This window comes from Fusarium falciforme, chromosome 1 (assembly GCF_026873545.1).
Source record: "Fusarium falciforme chromosome 1, complete sequence".
Taxonomy (NCBI): Eukaryota; Fungi; Ascomycota; class Sordariomycetes; order Hypocreales; family Nectriaceae; genus Fusarium; species Fusarium falciforme.
This window is the reverse complement of record NC_070544.1, coordinates 4,588,699-4,605,748: the sequence shown is the minus strand read 5'-3', so window position 1 is coordinate 4,605,748 and position 17,050 is coordinate 4,588,699. Positions and strand designations below refer to the sequence as shown.

Below are 17,050 nucleotides of genomic sequence, written 5' to 3'. Positions count from 1 at the left end.
CTCCTACCTATCCACCTGAACACGCAAGCTAGGGCTACAGGTTAACAACACCAGCGTGAACCATTATCGAGTTCCGAGAAAGGAGAATCTTCTGACCACTTGCTATGAATTGAGTGGTCGGTATTCACGACTCCACCTCGCTCAACGACACATCTCCACGCATTCACCTCAAGCTGCCGTGAATCTATGCTCAAGCTGATGCAAGCACAATGCCTCCTCTCAAGAGGACCAATTCATGCACAGACATTGGCTTCACACTAAGGAGGCAGTTCAATAAGGACAATTTCAGGTTTGTGGCAACTATTCCTGCATCAAAGCCAGCATTGATCTGACTTGCAGCTTCCCTCGACAGGCCACATCAACGTGAAATTATCGAGGCCGCCCTTGATGGCTACGATGTTTACGTTCAAGCCGCCACGTCATTTGGTAAAAGTTTGTGCTTTCAACTCCCGGCAGTCATTGACCAGGGTAGTAAGTCATGCCGCTTAATCACTGGGTGTTGGTTGGTCTCTATTTAACTAAGCATCCCAGTTACCATCGTTGTGTCCCCTTTGCTAAGTCTGATGGTAAGGAATCTCGGATCCTTTGTTGGTACCAGATCTGATTCTCTGCTAGATCAATCAAGTAGAAGCCCTCAAAGCTTCCGGGATAGACGCCAACTCTCTCAACAGCACCACCCCCTTTGATGAGCGTCTCCGTATCGAACGTGATCTTGAGACTGGACATCCAAGGACTCGTCTCTTATACGTTACACCCGAACTATGCTCTGTCTCCCGTTTCCGCCAACGCCTGCAACTGGTCCATGAACAAAAGGAGCTTGCTCGCATAGCCATCGATGAAGCCCATTGCATCTCAGAGTGGGGCCATGACTTTCGAAAAGACTTCAAACGCCTTTCATGGTTTCGAGAGACGTTCCCGGATGTCCCCATCATGTGCCTCACTGCGACAGCGAATCCGCAGGTTCGGCGAGACGTGCTATCCATTCTGAAATTGGATCAGACGCCAGAGAGGACGAAGGAGTTTCTCATGAACCCTCAACGACAAAATCTGCATCTGGAGATTCGGTACACCAAGGATGAGGATGAGAACCGTCTCCAAGACTTTTTACGGTGGATTCGAGGTGTCTACAGTCGTCGCCGTGCCGATGAGCGATTGGCCGAATTGACACAAGTCAATGAGAGGGTGGAGGGTGTGCCCGGCATCATCTATACCATATCTCGAGATGAATGCGAATCACTCGCATCCAGCCTTCGAGATGAGGGCATTGGAGCCCGGCCCTTTCATGCCAGACTCCCCAAGGATGTCAAGGAGGAGACTCTCTCCCGCTGGATCCGCAACGACCCCGGTTACGATATCATCGTTGCCACAACTGCTTTCGGCATGGGTATCGACAAGAACAACGTGCGTTTTGTGGTTCACTGGCGCATTCCCAAGTCATTTGAGGGCTATTACCAAGAGGCCGGCCGTGCAGGCCGAGACGGTAACGCGAGCTATTGCTTCTTATACTACAGCCGAGAAGACCTGGAGCGAGTGACGCGAATGATCCGATCTGATTCCAAGGAAGAGGCAAACCAGACGGCCAGGCTCAAGAGCCTCCAGTCTCTTGCCGAGTATTGTGAGAGCACAAACAAATGTCGACACGCCATAATATGTAAGTACTTTGGCGAAACCGACACGCCCGACTGCGATTTTGCCTGTGACTGGCACAAGGACCCTCATGGACTCGAGATGAGGTGCATGAGAGGGCTAGCCAGCGAAGAGTTTGTGAGCACGCAAGCAATGCAAGGCACATATGATGGGTATTATGACGACTAATGGACTGCGAATACCAACGACATGATACAAGTCTTCTGTACTTTTCTACCAGCTTCCTGCAAGATACCCCATTCCCTGTGCTTATTTATCTGCTTTGCGGTTTTCCCTTCATGTTTCCCTAGGTACGCTGGTCAAGAAACCATTGAGACAGACAGACATCCATATTTGCTCAATCTTCCCTAAAGGTAGCTATTAAGATACAATAAGAATAAAAACAATGAATAAAAAAGATCTAATATCTTTATTAGTTTAGGATACTATTCTAGTAGATTTATGTAAATTTTCTTAAAAGTTGTAACAAGAGTTTGATCTTCTTTGTCGTTCTGGTCCTACGTGCAGCCGCATGATCTGCACCCCACCACCATGCATACAACGAGGTGTATCAGCTGCGCATGAAACAAGCCCGTTGAACTCATTGCTCAGATCCTGTTGGCATGTTTCTCCTCTCCTTTAACCCCCGAGAATCAACTCGGCACCTGAAAGCATAGTCTTGAAAAAAAACCCCATCATGTCGGCCTCGAGGTCCTCTCAGCAGGCTGGCTCCTCATCCTCCGCTGGGGGCCCTTCATCCTCCCGCCCGCCGACTTCTCCTCCACCATCCATCGCGTCGCCGTCCATCGCGCACGCTCACGCTCACGCGCAGATTCCAGGGCCGTCCTCGTCATCGTCCGCACAACGCTCCCCGCCGCCTCCGCATCTGCAGCCGACGCTCCCCTCTCCAGAAACGCAGCGGCACGTCACTGAAGCGCGGCGCGCCGTTGTGGCGACCCTCGAGAACATGATGGACTCAGAGCTGCAGTGGCGCGCCTCGACGCTACACTCCAACGCCGCCGCCCTCGGGAAGCAGGCCAAGGATGTGCGCCGTGCTGCGGACGGACTGCGTCGCGAGAACGACCGGTTGGCTCGCGAGGCGGATGTTGCTGCTCGCAGACTCAAGGAGCTCGGGAACGTGCAGAACTGGGCCGAGGTGCTGGAGCGCGACTTTCTCGTCCTCGAGGAGACGGTTCGGCTGGCCAACGGCGAGGGGAGCTGTAGCTGCAGCTGCAGTGAGTGCGGGAGCGTGGGGAGCGACAGCGAAGACGAGATGGATGTGGATGGACCGAAGAAGGGGGTCGATGATCATGGGAAGGCGAGCATGGAGGGCATGACGATTGATACAGGACATGGCATGCCGGGGACCTTTTCGGATGCTAGCCGGAGCTTGACGGATCCTGAGTCGAGCATGGGAAGGGGAACCAAGGGGTCAGATACGGCGTCAATGTCGACGGCGTCGCGATGAGGAGACTCGAGTTATGAGGAACGACTTTGTATATCATGACAATGCTTGACGAACACGATTATTCATAGGCGCTGGGGGTTTTCATGGCGAGCAAGCACATTCGCTCTATAAACGTACACATGACAGTCCATTCACTTTTTTATCTCATTAACCACGCCCATTTTCCTCTAACCTTCTAACCTGTATCAAAGCCCCCCTCTTGATGCTCGCCAAGCAGATCTACCTCCCCGCCATTCCCAGTAGGACCCTTTCAGTCACAACTAAATCACAGGAGACCGGGGAGGATGACATATCGCTTCTTCTTGTACTTGTCGCCAAACTCCTTGCGGTACGCACGCTCCTTGCCCTTGCCCCAGGTGAACATCTGCGCGGTGCCAATGGCGATGAAGAAGGCGACGCTCCAGTCTCGGCTGGTGACGACCATGCCAAGCCACGCGATGATCTCAAACATATAGTTGGGGCAGGTCACGAGCTCGAAGCCGTGGCCGACGGGGATCTTGCGCTCGGTGCCGCCAGTGGATCGCAGGCTAGCCAGGTATCGGTGGACGGTGGCGTTGCTCAGCTCGCCAAAGAGGTAGATGACGAGGCCGAGGATGTCCATGGCGGGGACGTCGGCCCTGGCGGCGAGGGAGCGAGGGTGGTAGAGGCAGTAGGCGCAGAGGCCGCCCGAGACGGCCCAGTAGAAGAAGCTGTTCTTGAAGATGTTCTTGATGGGCATGGTGTTTGCCGAGAACTTGTGGACGAAGAGGGTCTCGTACTCGCGCTTGAGGAAGTGAAGCATGATCATGTAGAATGAGAGCCACTGGGTCGACGACATGGCACCGGCGTTGCTGTAAAGGTAGGGACGGGCGAGAACGGCAGCGGTGTGGATAAGGAGGGGGCCAATGTACTCGACGACGAAGACGGTTCTCCAGTCCATCTGAGGGCCTGCATTGCATTGTTAGCGCGTGCTGTCTGGGATCGTTGAACCTGTGTAGCCATACCCATATCCTTGACGAGGGTCTCGCCAGCAGCAACGACAGCAGGCTCATCAGCGATGCGAGCCTTGCGGTTCTTGAGGGTCTTCTTGGTAGAAGGATCGTAGAGGCCAATTCGGTTGTGGTCGCTGATGCCAACCGCCTTGGCAATCATGATCTTGACATCCTCAACGGTGGTGTCGGGGCCGAGCTCGACAGAAGCTGGAAGCTTCTTGATGGGTTGCTTCGGAGCTAGGAGGTGTCAGTTTATGAGTGCATATAGAAGGAGAATGGGTTCGTACAGCGGTTTGTAAGCTTGAGGCTCGTTAGAGTGGCCATCTTGAATCGTGTCGAGAGGGGGGGAAAGTTGGAAAAAAGGAGGGGGGAGACAGATTCTTTGGTGTTGAGGACACCCAAGATATTTAGGTGTACACACAGGAGCCCGTGTAATCTCAGAGTGGATCGGCCCGCGCCAAGGCCTCGGGATCGGCGGGTTCCCCTTGGACTAATCAACATGAGCCTTTCGACTTTGTTGGGAAAAAAAGTCATCGCTTCCCTTGACCATGTGCTTATGGCATGTGATTTCAAAGGTCGAGCGCTGCAATATACTGCTTACAGGTATTCGCGTCTTTTTGCTGTATTACGCATTTGCTCATGCGTTATTGAGGGCCTCATTCGCCATTGCTGAACGCGTACCGAGGCAGTTCTCTCAATCCAGCTCGGAGTATTGAACGCGACACCTCTGTGGACAAATTGGGCGACAATCGACTTGAATAGGCTGAATTCTTTATTCTCTTCCCTTCTAGGCATCATCTGTAGTGCATATGTTGTCAAGCAATCTAGATGTGGGAGGATCATGCCTCCTTTGTCAGGTCTCCTAGAATGGAGAGGTCGAAGCAAAACATCTGTATCAGGCTCATCAACACCAAAGAATAGAATGCACCAAGAGGGAAACTCACTGCAGTTCATCTCTCTACCTTTTTGGACTCACATTGCCCAAGTCTGTAAATTGCGATGCCCTCCCTATTCACTCCAACATTGTTTCCTCTCTCAAGCGGTCATCCCTCACCATCATCATGAGAAGCCATGATCAGTCTCCATTGTGAAAAATGCCAGTGATTCACCAGCACTAATCCGTCATTACCGCATTTGTATAATAGGGACAATACCTGTATTATTGCAAAAATAGAGCACCGTCGCCCCGATGGGACAATAACTGAGCATCCGAAATGCTTCACCTCGACCACGCCAGAGACCTTGCTTGTAAATATCTTCTCGTCGGGAAACAGGTTGAAAACATCTTCACCTCCTACACAACTCAACTTCTGCCCCTCAAGCATCGATGTCCAAGGCTTCAGCTGCGACTCGGCCTGGGACTGTTTGTTGCCGGTCACCCTATCAGCGTTTGCCTGGCAGCTGGCAGCCGGCTGTCGCGCATTCACATCGACAACCCGACACTCACAAAATTCCTGGCCTCGCACTGCAGGCTTTTTGTTTACTTTCTATTTCTCTGCCTATCCTACGTAATTCACTTCATTTTCGTCATTCCCAAGGACCTACGCAGCCGATACCTACCGACATCATATCCTCTGCTTCAGTCCTCGACCAACCTACGCGAACCGTCCAGGGCCTTTATTTTCTCCTGATATTTTCCTCCCGCTCTACTCTTTGCTCGCTTTTTCTGGATGAATCAAGTTGTAGTTGATTGAGTGAGTCCCTTTGCCAGCCTGCGCCGTCCATGAACGAGTAACTAACTGATGATGGTGCTAGAGATCAGCCATCGGTGTTCCTCGACAAAGGCAACATCACGAAAGAGAGAGAGAATATACAGTCTTTGAGTGCCTCTTCTATCATCGACCTCATGCTCATGGTCAGCCATCATATCAACACCCACCTCATCTACCTACCTCGTCCCGTCAAGCTCGACTGCATCCCGCTTGTAGCATCCTCCCCCCTATATCCGACCATCTCGAGAACCATTCTGCAACCTCTTTTCCTCTGAAGCTCATGGCTTGACAAGCCATCAGTCGTTACCATGAATCCTTGTGCGCCTGCCTTCGTCCCAAGCTCTCAGTCGTCCGAGTCGGACCCTGATTCTGCCAAGAAGCCCACGCGCTCGCCAGCGAAGAAGCCTCGTCCGGGTCGAGATGCCCCATCGCTGAAGCCAAAGCCTAAGCATAAGCGTAACAAGTCCAGCGTCAGTGTGGCACTTGACCCCAAGAAGTACGATACAATGTTTCCCTCCCTCCCGAAAGCCAGCCCGCCCAAGGAGCAGCCGGTTCAAAAAGCGAAGGCGTCCAGGAAGAAGAAGAAGAGGGCTAAGAGAGTTAGTGTCCACAGTCCAGAAAACGGAGATCCTTCCAAGCCATCCGGAGCCGCTGCCGAGGGTCAGACGGCCCCAGAGCCGAGCGTCCAAGAGGAGACCGTCCAAGAGGCCCCTGAGAAGCCTGAGCTCGAGCCCAAACCCGAGCTTCTACAACCCACCGTCTATACCCCCGCGAAGCCGAAGTTGGAGCTCCTCAAGCCTACCGTTTACACCCCACCAACTTCCTCTCACACCAGCCGTAGAGATCAACGAGTTGACAACTTGCAAAGCCCAAGGGCCCGAGTCAACAAGCCCGTTGGCAGGTCGTCGAGACCCCGCCCACGCCCCAACGTGTCGCCAACTCCTCATCATGACCCAAGGAACCGAGGCCGAAAGCAACCTGTAGCAGGTTCTCCCGTCACCAGAGTTGGTACTCCAGCCGCCGTTCATGCTCTCGCACCCCTTGACCCAAACGCACCTCTCGGTCCCATGATGGCCCCCATGATGGGCCCTTTCGATCCACAGGGGATGCCCTTCCCATCTATGTGTGGCCCATCTCCCATGCCCTTTCCACTCGTACCTTGGAACATGATGCCCGTTCCATGGCATCCGTACCAACCTCAGATGCCATTCGCTGTGGAAGGCTATGACGGGCAATTCTGGCCTCAGCCTCCTCCGGTCGCCGCGCAAGCTCCTCAGCTGCAAGGGCCACCCAGGCCTGGGTCTTGTGAGTCCTCCAAGCACAGTGATTCGCTAAGCACACCTCGAACCACAGCCTTCAGAGCGCGTGGTGGTCATCAGGCAAGCAACTCCCTCAGCACAGTCCCGGGGCCCGGCACAGACATCATCCCCAGAACCCAGGTTGAGATGTTCAAGAACCAGGAGAGAGCCAAGTCCTCCAGCCCCAGAGGCCCCAGATTTGGTCCCAAAGGTAAAGCCGCCTGGGTGAAGGCGTCCCCTCTTGGTAAGACTTGCGCGATTGCCGTTGCTCCCAACGACAAGGAGATACCCATGACAACCGCTGCCAAGACGTTCGACAAGCACCTCCGAGAGGTCACGGATCCCCGTAAGTGTGCTGGTTTCATTCCGACTCGACAAGTCCAGACCTCGTTGGGATCGCCTCGCGTGATGAACGTTCCAAGTGCCAGCGGCCACAACGACAGTCTGCTTCGCAACCATAAGATGCCTCGGGTGCAGCTTCCTCAGCAGACCGATTCATCTGTCGCAGGACCATCGTCTCAACGTCGTACTCTGAAGCCCGTCAACTCTAACACGCAATCGTCTTCTGCTCTTACCGGGCCTGAGGCAGGTACATGGTCGCAGTCCAAGAGATGGACAAGCACGGCAGCCAAAGAGCGCCAGTCCTTCCAGAAGATGATGGCTAACCTGCGATACATGGGTGCTGACCAGTCGCCTTTTGTCCCTCAGACTCCTGCAGAGCTTACGGCTTTCAAAGTAGCCATCGCCGAGACTGAAAAACTCAAGCTCGCTGAAGAGGTCAGCCGACGAGTTGCTCAGGCCAATGCCAAAATCGAAGGGGTGGAGGCAAAGCAGCTCCTCAAGGAACTGATGGGCGGTAAGATATTCTCAGATCATCTGTCCCCTGTTTTCGCCATGAACAACTGCTTCAACAAAAAGTTGCCCAGCAACCTAGTGATGCAAGCCGAGTGGCCGCCTCTTTCAGAGTTCAAGGAGGAGGGTGACAAGCGTGCTGGTCGACCGGGTCGTTGCTTGCCCCTACCTCGTCTCAACTTGGTCGCCCCAAGGTACATCCACAGACCCTGGGAGGCGTACAACCCTGATGGAACAATCCGCTGGGACAAGAAGGTAGTCCAGGTTGGTTCGCATTTCATATGTGCAGTTACACAACCAGACGCCTCCATCACGCCTCCTGTGGAACTCAAAATCGATGCCCTTCATTTCTTGCTTAGAGCAATTCTTGGAGAGATCGATGGAGTCGAACCTAAGACGGACAAGGAGGAGATTGAGGAGAAGGAGGAAGTCTCCGCCGAACAGGACAACCGCGAAGAGGAAGAGTCGTGAAGCCTGAACCATGACATGATGAGATTTTTGGAACAGACAAAGGGCTTAGGCCTACTCACCTCGGATACTCACCAGAGAGTGCCTTAAGATGATTTCGAGATTTCGAGCGCGAACTCGAGCAGCACTTCTAGAAGAAGATTTATCTTGCTATCACCGCCGGGGCTAACAAAGGTGAGGAGGGAGGGAACATGAAGGTTTAGAAGAACGAGGCAAATGATCCCATCACATCGAGAGATTTAGAATGGTGAGATTTGCCTGATATGGGATTTTAGAAAGTCAAACAAATCGAACACTAAACGCTGGTCTCTAATCGTTGGCATCCGTATTGTTGTTGTAATCGAGTTGCGCAAACGTGTTATTCCATTGGCTGCTTAACCACCCACCGTGGACCCCATCATGGCTCCCACCTACGAGGCAAATCATCACGTGCGAAGGAGGGCTTTGCGGAACAACACACGCCCGTGCCTCCGAAGTACGTACCTCCCTCTAGCGAAGCCCGCACCCACAACCACAATTTTCGTTCGCTTTTCCAGACTTTGACCCTCGTTCCCGCCAAAAAGTTCACTCCTCCCACAACCGCCAATTCGATTGCCTGGTGAGCGCCAACATCATCGGGTTAGTACCAGACGACGAGAAGAAGAACGACTCAATCCACTGCTTCGACGATATCGACTCCTGCCGATCTCGAATATCCAGCTGATTGAGTTTCTCTTTCCCCCCTCCGTCGCTCCCCTCCCTCCGCTCTTTGAAAACCATCCAGCTAACCACTTGGGAATCCCTCCTTTCACAGAAACCGCAATCATGGGTATCTCGCGTGACTCTCGACACAAGCGCTCCGCCTCCGGTGCCAAGCGCGCCTACTACCGTGCGTAATAATTCCGAAAGCCCGTATGCTCCGTTCCTGGACATACGTTCTGACCTTTGGCAACAGGGAAGAAGCGCGCTTTCGAGGCTGGTCGCCAGGGTGCCAACACCCGTATTGGCCCCAAGCGCGTCCACACCGTCCGCACTCGTGGTGGTAACCACAAGTACCGTGCCCTCCGTCTCGACTCGGGCAACTTCGCCTGGGGCTCCGAGGGCTGCACCCGCAAGACCCGTGTCATCGGCGTCGCCTACCACCCCTCCAACAACGAGCTGGTCCGAACCAACACCCTGACCAAGAGCGCCGTCGTCCAGATCGATGCCGCCCCCTTCCGACAGTGGTACGAGGCCCACTACGGCCAGCCCATCGGCCGAAGACGCCAGAAGGCCCAGGCCGCCAAGGAGGGCAAGGCCGAGGAGGAGGTCAAGAAGTCCAACGCCGTCGAGAAGAAGCAGGCTGCCCGACACGCCGCCCGCGGCAAGGTTGAGAGCGCCATTGAGAAGCAGTTCGAGGCCGGTCGATTGTTCGCTGTTATCTCCAGCCGACCCGGCCAGTCCGGTCGCTGCGATGGTTACATCCTGGAGGGTGAGGAGCTCGCTTTCTACCAGCGCAAGCTCCACAAGTAAACTGGCGGTTGTTGAAATCTGGTGAAGAAGAAAGGACTGTTGGCCCCTGGTATGGTGTTCAAGGATTTCTCGCTGTCTTGGCATTTTCAAGGCATGATGAGCTTCACATAACGCATCGGAATGGGTCCTTAGGGAATAAAAAATTTTCTTGCGACGAATGCAATTTCATGATCAAGGTCTTTGTCTCTTGCTACTTGTGAACCCGATGGTGTTGCTGTGTGCATCTAATAAAGCTCTCCTTGTCATTCATTGACGGGATAGGTCTCGGTGAATCAACCGCCAACAGACTATAGAAGCATACAAGACATCCTTAACGCCTACACACGTGGCATCGTTACTCCATGCCGTACAAGATGGGGTTTTCATGAGTGTTTCTTTGTAAAATGCCAAGAACAATGCCGCCGTAGTCTTTTCCCATCATTACAAAACATGCGCGATCCGCTCTGTCCAGCGAGCTGCCGCGCCCCAATCAAGGAAGCAAGCAAGCAAAAAAACCCTGACTGGAAAGGGGCCATGGCGGGATCAGTAGAACAAGAATACTTTATACATGAAGCGTTGGTTCGGAACCAGATAACCAAAATTGGGTTGCGAGTGGATTTGGTTTATGCAAACTGACGTTTCAAGTCGGTCCACTTGCGGTTCAGAGTCTCGTGCTGGGAGTTGATCTAAGAGGTGTTAGCAATTTGTCTTGAAAGGGTCAAGGATACGGGCATAAAGAACTCACCTCTGCATAACGCAGCTTTGTCTGAACCAACTCCTCTTCGAGCTCACTCAGTTCATTCTCGAGCCTCTGATTCTCCTCGTGCACGTGGAGGTTGCGCTTCATCAAGTCATCACGCTCTAACTTCCATTTTTCCTCAAACTCCGCTGGCTGCTTCTCGATGACGATCTTCAGCTCTCGGACTTGGCCTCTCATACTTTCGTTCTCGTCCTTGAGCTCCTCGTTCTCGACTTTGGTGTGAACGAGCTCAGTTGCGAGGTCAGCCTGCTCTCGATCACAGACCTCAACCCTCTCCTCGAGTTTTCGGACTCTGATGGCAAAGTTGTGGTTTGCCATCCGAAGCTCATAGAGTTCATTTTCACGTTCCTTCTCAGCCTTGGTCTTTTCTTCCCACTCGGTGCTGTACGCCTTGAGCATCTCCGGTGTGATCTTGACCTCGCAGGCATCTCTGACAAGTTGATCAGCTCGGTACACCTCCTTATCCATGCTGGAGCTTGAGCTTCCGAAGAAGCCGTTCTCCAGAAGGCTTCCATGGCTCGGGTCCTTATCAATGTAGACATCAAAGACCTTGTCCTTCAGATAAGTAGTGAGCTGCTGCATGTCGGACAGGCCGAGAAGTGTGGTAGCGTTCTTCTGCATGAGGACAATACCAAATCGGAGAATTGCTGAAAGACCCTCCGAAAGGATGAGGTCATAAATGCGTAGCACTAGTTGAAGGGGGAAACGGTAGGCAAAGAGAGTCAAGAACCACTGAGTTGCGTAGAGGTGGGGAGAGATGCCCTTGCGATGAAGGTGGCAGTACAGGGCAGGCTCAAAGTCTTCGAGCAGACGTTCAAACTGATAAAGATGCATGTGCAATCCAGGCATGTCCTGGATAAACAAGTCTCGCAACTTGTAGTGGTTCATCAATCGGACAAGGAGACAAAAGGCTTCTTGTTCGGGCATCTGTGTAAAATCATTAGCACTGGAAAAGAATGTGTTGGGCTTGAACTTACGTTGAAAAGCAAGGGCATGATAAGGAAGTTCATGCCTTGGGCATATCCAACACCCTCGTCAAAGAGAGCATAGGCCTTGCAGACACCAAACAGACCCTCTTGAAGCCCGGCAGCAGCCGCATACTTTGAATAGCTAGTGCGGGCACCCAGGTCGCGGCGAATCGTCTTCTCAAGCTTCTGCAGCATAGCCGCATCTTCCTTCTCTTTTCGCTTTCGCTCAGCTGCGGCTGCTGCTTGGGCCTTCAAGATAGCTTCGGTATTCTTCTCGTTAGGTGACGGCGCACCTGAATGGTCCGAGTTAACAGAGGAAGCTGAGGACGTAACAGCGTCACCACTATGAACGCTAAGGTTTCCATTGCTCAGCGAGCTGGTAGTTGTGCTGTTGCTGTGACGGTCCTTGCTCCTGTCGGTACCACGGGTAGCCAGGTCCTTGTAAACAAGCTCCAGATCCTCATTCTTGCTGTTGGCCAGGACTTGCCAGATGACTCCACGGATAGCGCTAGGAATTCCCGTGGCGATGGCCTTGTTCAGCTCCTCAGCACTGGTCCGCGCGACAGCAGCTGGCCCTTCGTAGACGACAGACTGCCACAGGTCCCAATCAACCTTGTCCTCTGCCATGGCCGAGGGCCCTGCATTAACTCCCGACACGGTTCCGGGCGCGAGACCAGGAATCGGCTGCGGAACCGGCGAAGGAAGGGGCTTCTCGTGAGGATGAGTCTCCTCCACTTGCACAGCCAGACCAGTAGATCCATTCACATTCTCGTCCTCGCCTTCGGGTGTACGGGTGGCCTCCTCTTGTAGCCTCAATTGCTTAAATCTGTCTTTGAGACTAATCCGCTGGGCGGGTTCGCTATGGAGCGAATCTCCGTCCTTCTCTTCCTCAAGCCGGCTGAGCATCATCTCCGGATTGCTTGTAAGGGTTGCGATAGAGCTAGCAGTACCCCTTCGTCCCGTACTATGAGGCGGTGGTGGTGGTGGAGGGGTCTCCTTCTCTTTGCTAGAGTTCCGGGACAGCCAAGAGAAAGGGCTGGTGAGCTTTCGGCTTGAAGCCGGGGGTGGAGGCTGAGGTTGGGGCGGAGGCGGAGGAGGTGCAACGACCGCAGCTGGTGGAAGGGAGCCCCTTGAGGCCGCCTCAGCCGGAGGCGACCATGGCATCGAGGGTAGGGAGATGTTGTTCAAAGATATCGATTTGTTGTGCGGCTCCTTGTCCTTGGGAGGACTCTTGGGAACTGCATTGCTAATATCAGTACAAGCCGAACGTCAGGGAAGAGTATGGGAGGTGCCTCTTACCGGGAGGTGGAGGCGGAGCGTCGTCATCGTCAAGGCTAACGTTATCTAAGTTGGAAGTACTGGAGATGCGTTTCGAGACAGATGATGATTTCCGTCGAGGGAGAGGCTTCTCATGGAGGCTTTCTACTTCGTCGGCGGATTCTGCAGCAGGATCCCCTGCCTTTGACGCCCGCTTGTCCTCTGAGCGATGTGTCTCCCCAGACTTCCGGTCGGATGGCTCTTCGGCAGCAGCATCTTGTGCTGGGGTCTGGGATTTGGAGTATGAGATGGATCGCTTTGTGAGAGATCGCGCAGGAGAATGCGCTACGGCGTCTTCGAAGTTATCATCAGGATCGGTTGCCTGCTTGATTAGCATAGGGGTCCTCCAGCGAAGGTATGCAGTCTGTCGTGTGACAGTTGCGGTGGGAGAGAGCAAAAAGCGGAATCGACCTACAGGGTCGTCGTCAGACTCCGTGCCAGACGAGAGTCTCTTGTTCTCGGTCTCCTTCTGCTGCTGCTTCTCCTCCTGCTTCTCGGGCTTCTCCTGCTCGGGCTCGGCGTGGGCCTGGGTCACCGGCGTGGTGGCGGCTTCTGTCTGTGACATGGCTCCGAGGGCGGCCGGATGCTGAGCTGCGATGTGGTCTGGTCGTCGAGGATCTATCAAGCGCCGAGAGGGAACGAATATGTGGCCCCTCAATTGCCGTCCATGTACGGAGGTGTAATACAGAGGGCGGTCAATGCGGCGAGGTGCTGTGTGGTGCGGTGAGGGATAACGAGGACTTGAACGAGAGACTGAGCGCTGCGAGAAAGCGAACGGAAGAATGCCAGAAGCCAGCTGTTGGCAGAAATCCAAGGGGGGTTGTGGCGTTGATGCTGCTGCCCCTTAGCACGGAGAGAGTAGTCCAAGATTGACCAAGTGGACTGGAAGCTCGGGGTTTTGGCAGTGAGGCGCTGGCCCGCCAGAAATAAACTGGGGACGCCTCTCTAGCGAGCGTACCTCGGCGGGCTGTCTGTGTCGGTGGCAGCGGCTGGCTGGGCTGACGCGCTGGAGCTGTGGATTTAGGGGACGCCCTGATTCCCCAAGTCGGTGCTGGAAAACGTCAGGCGGCGTGCCCTGGAATGGAGATCTCTCCCTCCACCTTGTGGCAGACTGTGATGGCCGTTGTGTTGAGTGCTGGTTCCTCGCTCGCCACGCAATGGCTGGCACTGGGAATGCTGCGAATTTAAATTCAAGTCATTGATTCTGAATGGGGGCTTGCCAGTCTCGGCGTGCAATTTACAGTACCCAACTGTTTGCCCCTTGCTTCTTACCGAAACGGAAGAGCTTGCAAGCCCCCATGGTGGATGAATAGATAGGCAGGCAGGCATCATTCACTCACTGCTTTGAATCGAGGTCCATGCCTCTGGTCTGAAGATCTCGCCAACACCACGATCGTCACCGTCACATCAGCCGCCATCATGCTCGAGTCAAGATCATGATGCAACAGATCTAACCTTTGACGGACCATTGTTCAAATACCTGCCCATCGACTACCCCTCTCTCCCTATCGCCCTTGAGCACCAAGCAGCCCGCAGAGGAGCTCTTAACACGGCGTCAGAGTCTCCAGGCACGTTCCAGTCCAGAGTTTGGAGTAGTCTTCCGCCTCCAGCCCTGACTAGGGCAGATGCGTCCATATCATCGCCAGCCAGCCTGACGCCAACTTCGATTTCCCCTTCAATCACGACCTGCGCTTATGCACGTACGCAGTATAAAGGACGCCAGGGACCCAGGAACTGCCCCAGCACGACTGTTTCAGAGCCACCCGAGTCCTGCACAGGCATGGGATGGCGTGGATCTTTGGCCAATAGCGAGTTTCGAATGCCCGTTTTGCCAGCTTGTTCCCAGCTGACACTGATCGCATCTCGTACGGCCATGGCAGGGATGCCCGCGGATTGTTGTGAGACAGATATTAACGCGGCATAGTCCTACCTACTATAGAAGGCTGTTTCCGTGTCTTTTGACCATGTCTGTTTCTCTCCAGGGCACCATCATGGACCAGATCTAGACAGCCCTTCTCCAAAGACTCGGTATTTCTCAAGGTCCGTGTATCCGTGTGCACTAACGCAGGGGCGGCGGGTTTGGCGGTGTCCCGCTCAAATGCCGGCGAGCTCATGGTGAATGAAGCTTGGCATACAACACCCGTGCCGTTTCCGCTCCGAACAAACTCTGAAATGGGTGAATTCAAAACTGGCGAGGGCAGAAAGACCTGTTCGCGATGCCATGGTAGACGTTAGCAAACTTCATATTATCTCTTTTAAATTGATACGGTTCGAGTCTTGGCTATCTGTGTATCATCTACCACATAGGTACTTCATGGATTTTGTGGGTGTGGTTCGGCCATACATAGCGCATTCTTCTGCCTTACTGGTGGAAGAAGAGCACCAGAGACCGCACGTTTACACCAACATCGGCCAGTATTTCCCAAGCAACGTAAATCAGGCTCAATGCCACTTGATTGTACTTTGACGTGATTTGTGGTATTGATATGCAAATTGCTCAACAAAGGGGGAGGGTGGTGCGCTTCAACAACTTGCCTTCCTCCGCTACTTACCCTATGGCATTGACGGAGTTTGGCTTCAATCTCCCAACTCCCTGTCCGCTGAGAACAGCCCGGTTATGCGTGAATGCAACTCTACCCGTCGAAGCTCCTCACCTGGAGGTTTTTGGAATTTAGTGGAGTTTTTGCAGGGTAAACAAAGTGAGCTCTCTGGGGAGAGTGGCCATTTTTACAGTGATTGACCTGATGTTTGGGCTGGAGCTGGCTCGGCGCTGCGCTAGTCACCCGCCTTCGGCTCCGATATCTAGAAACTAGCATCTCAAGTTGCTCACGGGCGTCCGTCAACCTGCGTATCCATGGGAATGCCATTCTTTCATGTGAGCCACTCATATCTTCTACAGCTTGTAACTGCACATACTGCATCCATCAGCACGAACCGCAGTATCAGCGGCCGAACCCAGGACCGACATGAATCAAAACAAGGTCACACCCAAAAATGAACCAAACAACATGCAGGCTGCGAGAAACAAACAATGGCTGCGAATGATTATGCAAGCACCGACCACGACATGAATGTCAGAGCTGGCCTTTGCCGCACACTGACGAGGCGATATCGGGAAAAAAACGCCACGCACCTGCGAAGCTGACACAAAGTTGGCGCAAGGTAACAAGTGACAAGGTGGCCAACTTATTTCTCGAGTCCCCTTTGAATGCGCTCTCGTCACAATGTACATCCACAAAGCATCAAACAGAGTCTTCCAGTTTCCACGGCTGTTTCACATGCTCTGAGTGGGCAGCACGGCCCCTCATCCCAGCCAACCACCACGGGAATAAACTAAGAACGTGGGAGCTGGAGCTCAAGCTGTCATGGAAACTTTAAAGAAATTCGCCAGCTGGCCATGATTCAAGAGCAAGCAGGTGACAAAAGGACAACACGAGCCGGCCCGGCTCGAACAAAGCAGCTGCGGGGTCGCAATGCACACAAACCTGTGAATGGATTCTTGTATCACCAGGCAGCCTCGAATCATGATCTTTCCGTTATCAACTGCGTGTAGATGGAGGGGAGGGGACGAGAAGTGAAGTGCCGTCGACCTGCCGAATAGATAATCCGATCCTTCCTGTTTGACCCCAGATGTTTGGCGGCAGGTAGGTAGGTACCTTGCACTGCAAGGCTGGCGCTGGAGGTACCTCCGCTCCCTGTAGCTTCCGCCGACCAGCTGGCACACCTATTACGCAAAGGCCCACCTGCATCTCTCAACCTGACGATTTGCAGGACGTCGTTTTCCCCATCCTACACCTTCTCTCCGCATCCTCACCAAACACTTTACACCCCGAAACCCGAGATATTTCTCATCCCCGCTGTACCCGGCGAGAGAAAGAATCTAGCATCATCTCGTAACCGACACGCACCGATTTAGCCGCGCGCAAAGCTGCTCGAGGACGACCTGCACTCGACCTTGAACTGCTGTCCAAGCTTCATCGGCCACTCGCGAAACTGACCCGGCGATCGCGCCCTTGCCCACCATTAAAATATCACACCGAATCCTTTATCCCCACCGACTACCGCACCCAGAAAACATTCTGTCGAGGTAAACAGCCGGCCCTGCAAGGCTTTCACCATCATCATCCACCCCCGCAGAGC

At 53.7% G+C, this 17,050-nt stretch overlaps 6 protein-coding genes across 6 annotated transcripts; 4 read left to right on the top strand and 2 right to left on the bottom strand.

Annotated features, from left to right (window-relative positions):
- Window positions 1-209: 209 nt before the first annotated feature.
- On the top strand, window positions 210-1,815 carry NCS54_00129800 (ATP-dependent DNA helicase; the record flags this gene model as incomplete). The annotated part of the gene is made up of 4 exons (XM_053146928.1): window positions 210-289; window positions 353-471; window positions 532-566; window positions 616-1,815. 4 exons carry the CDS (start codon window positions 210-212, stop codon window positions 1,813-1,815), a joined length of 1,434 nt encoding a protein of 477 aa, XP_053002903.1.
- Window positions 1,816-2,323: 508 nt separating this feature from the next.
- Window positions 2,324-3,094, top strand: NCS54_00129700 (Biogenesis of lysosome-related organelles complex 1 subunit 1; the record flags this gene model as incomplete). The annotated part of the gene is made up of 1 exon (XM_053146927.1): window positions 2,324-3,094. The coding sequence occupies one exon, from the start codon at window positions 2,324-2,326 to the stop codon at window positions 3,092-3,094; it is 771 nt and encodes a 256-aa protein (XP_053002902.1).
- A 265-nt stretch (window positions 3,095-3,359) lies between these two features.
- Window positions 3,360-4,560, bottom strand: NCS54_00129600 (S5A-REDUCTASE domain-containing protein; the record flags this gene model as incomplete). Its single annotated transcript, XM_053146926.1, has 3 exons — window positions 4,353-4,560; window positions 4,078-4,302; window positions 3,360-4,021 (listed from the first exon to the last, which is right to left on the bottom strand). Exons 1-3 carry the CDS (start codon window positions 4,387-4,389, stop codon window positions 3,360-3,362), a joined length of 924 nt encoding a protein of 307 aa, XP_053002901.1. The 5' UTR covers window positions 4,390-4,560.
- Window positions 4,561-6,085: 1,525 nt separating this feature from the next.
- Window positions 6,086-8,398, top strand: NCS54_00129500 (Hypothetical protein; the record flags this gene model as incomplete). Its single annotated transcript, XM_053146925.1, has 1 exon — window positions 6,086-8,398. The coding sequence occupies one exon, from the start codon at window positions 6,086-6,088 to the stop codon at window positions 8,396-8,398; it is 2,313 nt and encodes a 770-aa protein (XP_053002900.1).
- A 396-nt stretch (window positions 8,399-8,794) lies between these two features.
- NCS54_00129400 (40S ribosomal protein S8) lies at window positions 8,795-9,886 on the top strand (the record flags this gene model as incomplete). The annotated part of the gene is made up of 4 exons (XM_053146924.1): window positions 8,795-8,870; window positions 8,999-9,013; window positions 9,189-9,263; window positions 9,330-9,886. 4 exons carry the CDS (start codon window positions 8,795-8,797, stop codon window positions 9,884-9,886), a joined length of 723 nt encoding a protein of 240 aa, XP_053002899.1.
- A 602-nt stretch (window positions 9,887-10,488) lies between these two features.
- NCS54_00129300 (Rab-GAP TBC domain-containing protein) lies at window positions 10,489-13,475 on the bottom strand (the record flags this gene model as incomplete). Its single annotated transcript, XM_053146923.1, has 4 exons — window positions 10,489-10,551; window positions 10,611-11,552; window positions 11,603-12,831; window positions 12,893-13,475. The coding sequence occupies 4 exons, from the start codon at window positions 13,473-13,475 to the stop codon at window positions 10,489-10,491; spliced, it is 2,817 nt and encodes a 938-aa protein (XP_053002898.1).
- Window positions 13,476-17,050: the final 3,575 nt, after the last annotated feature.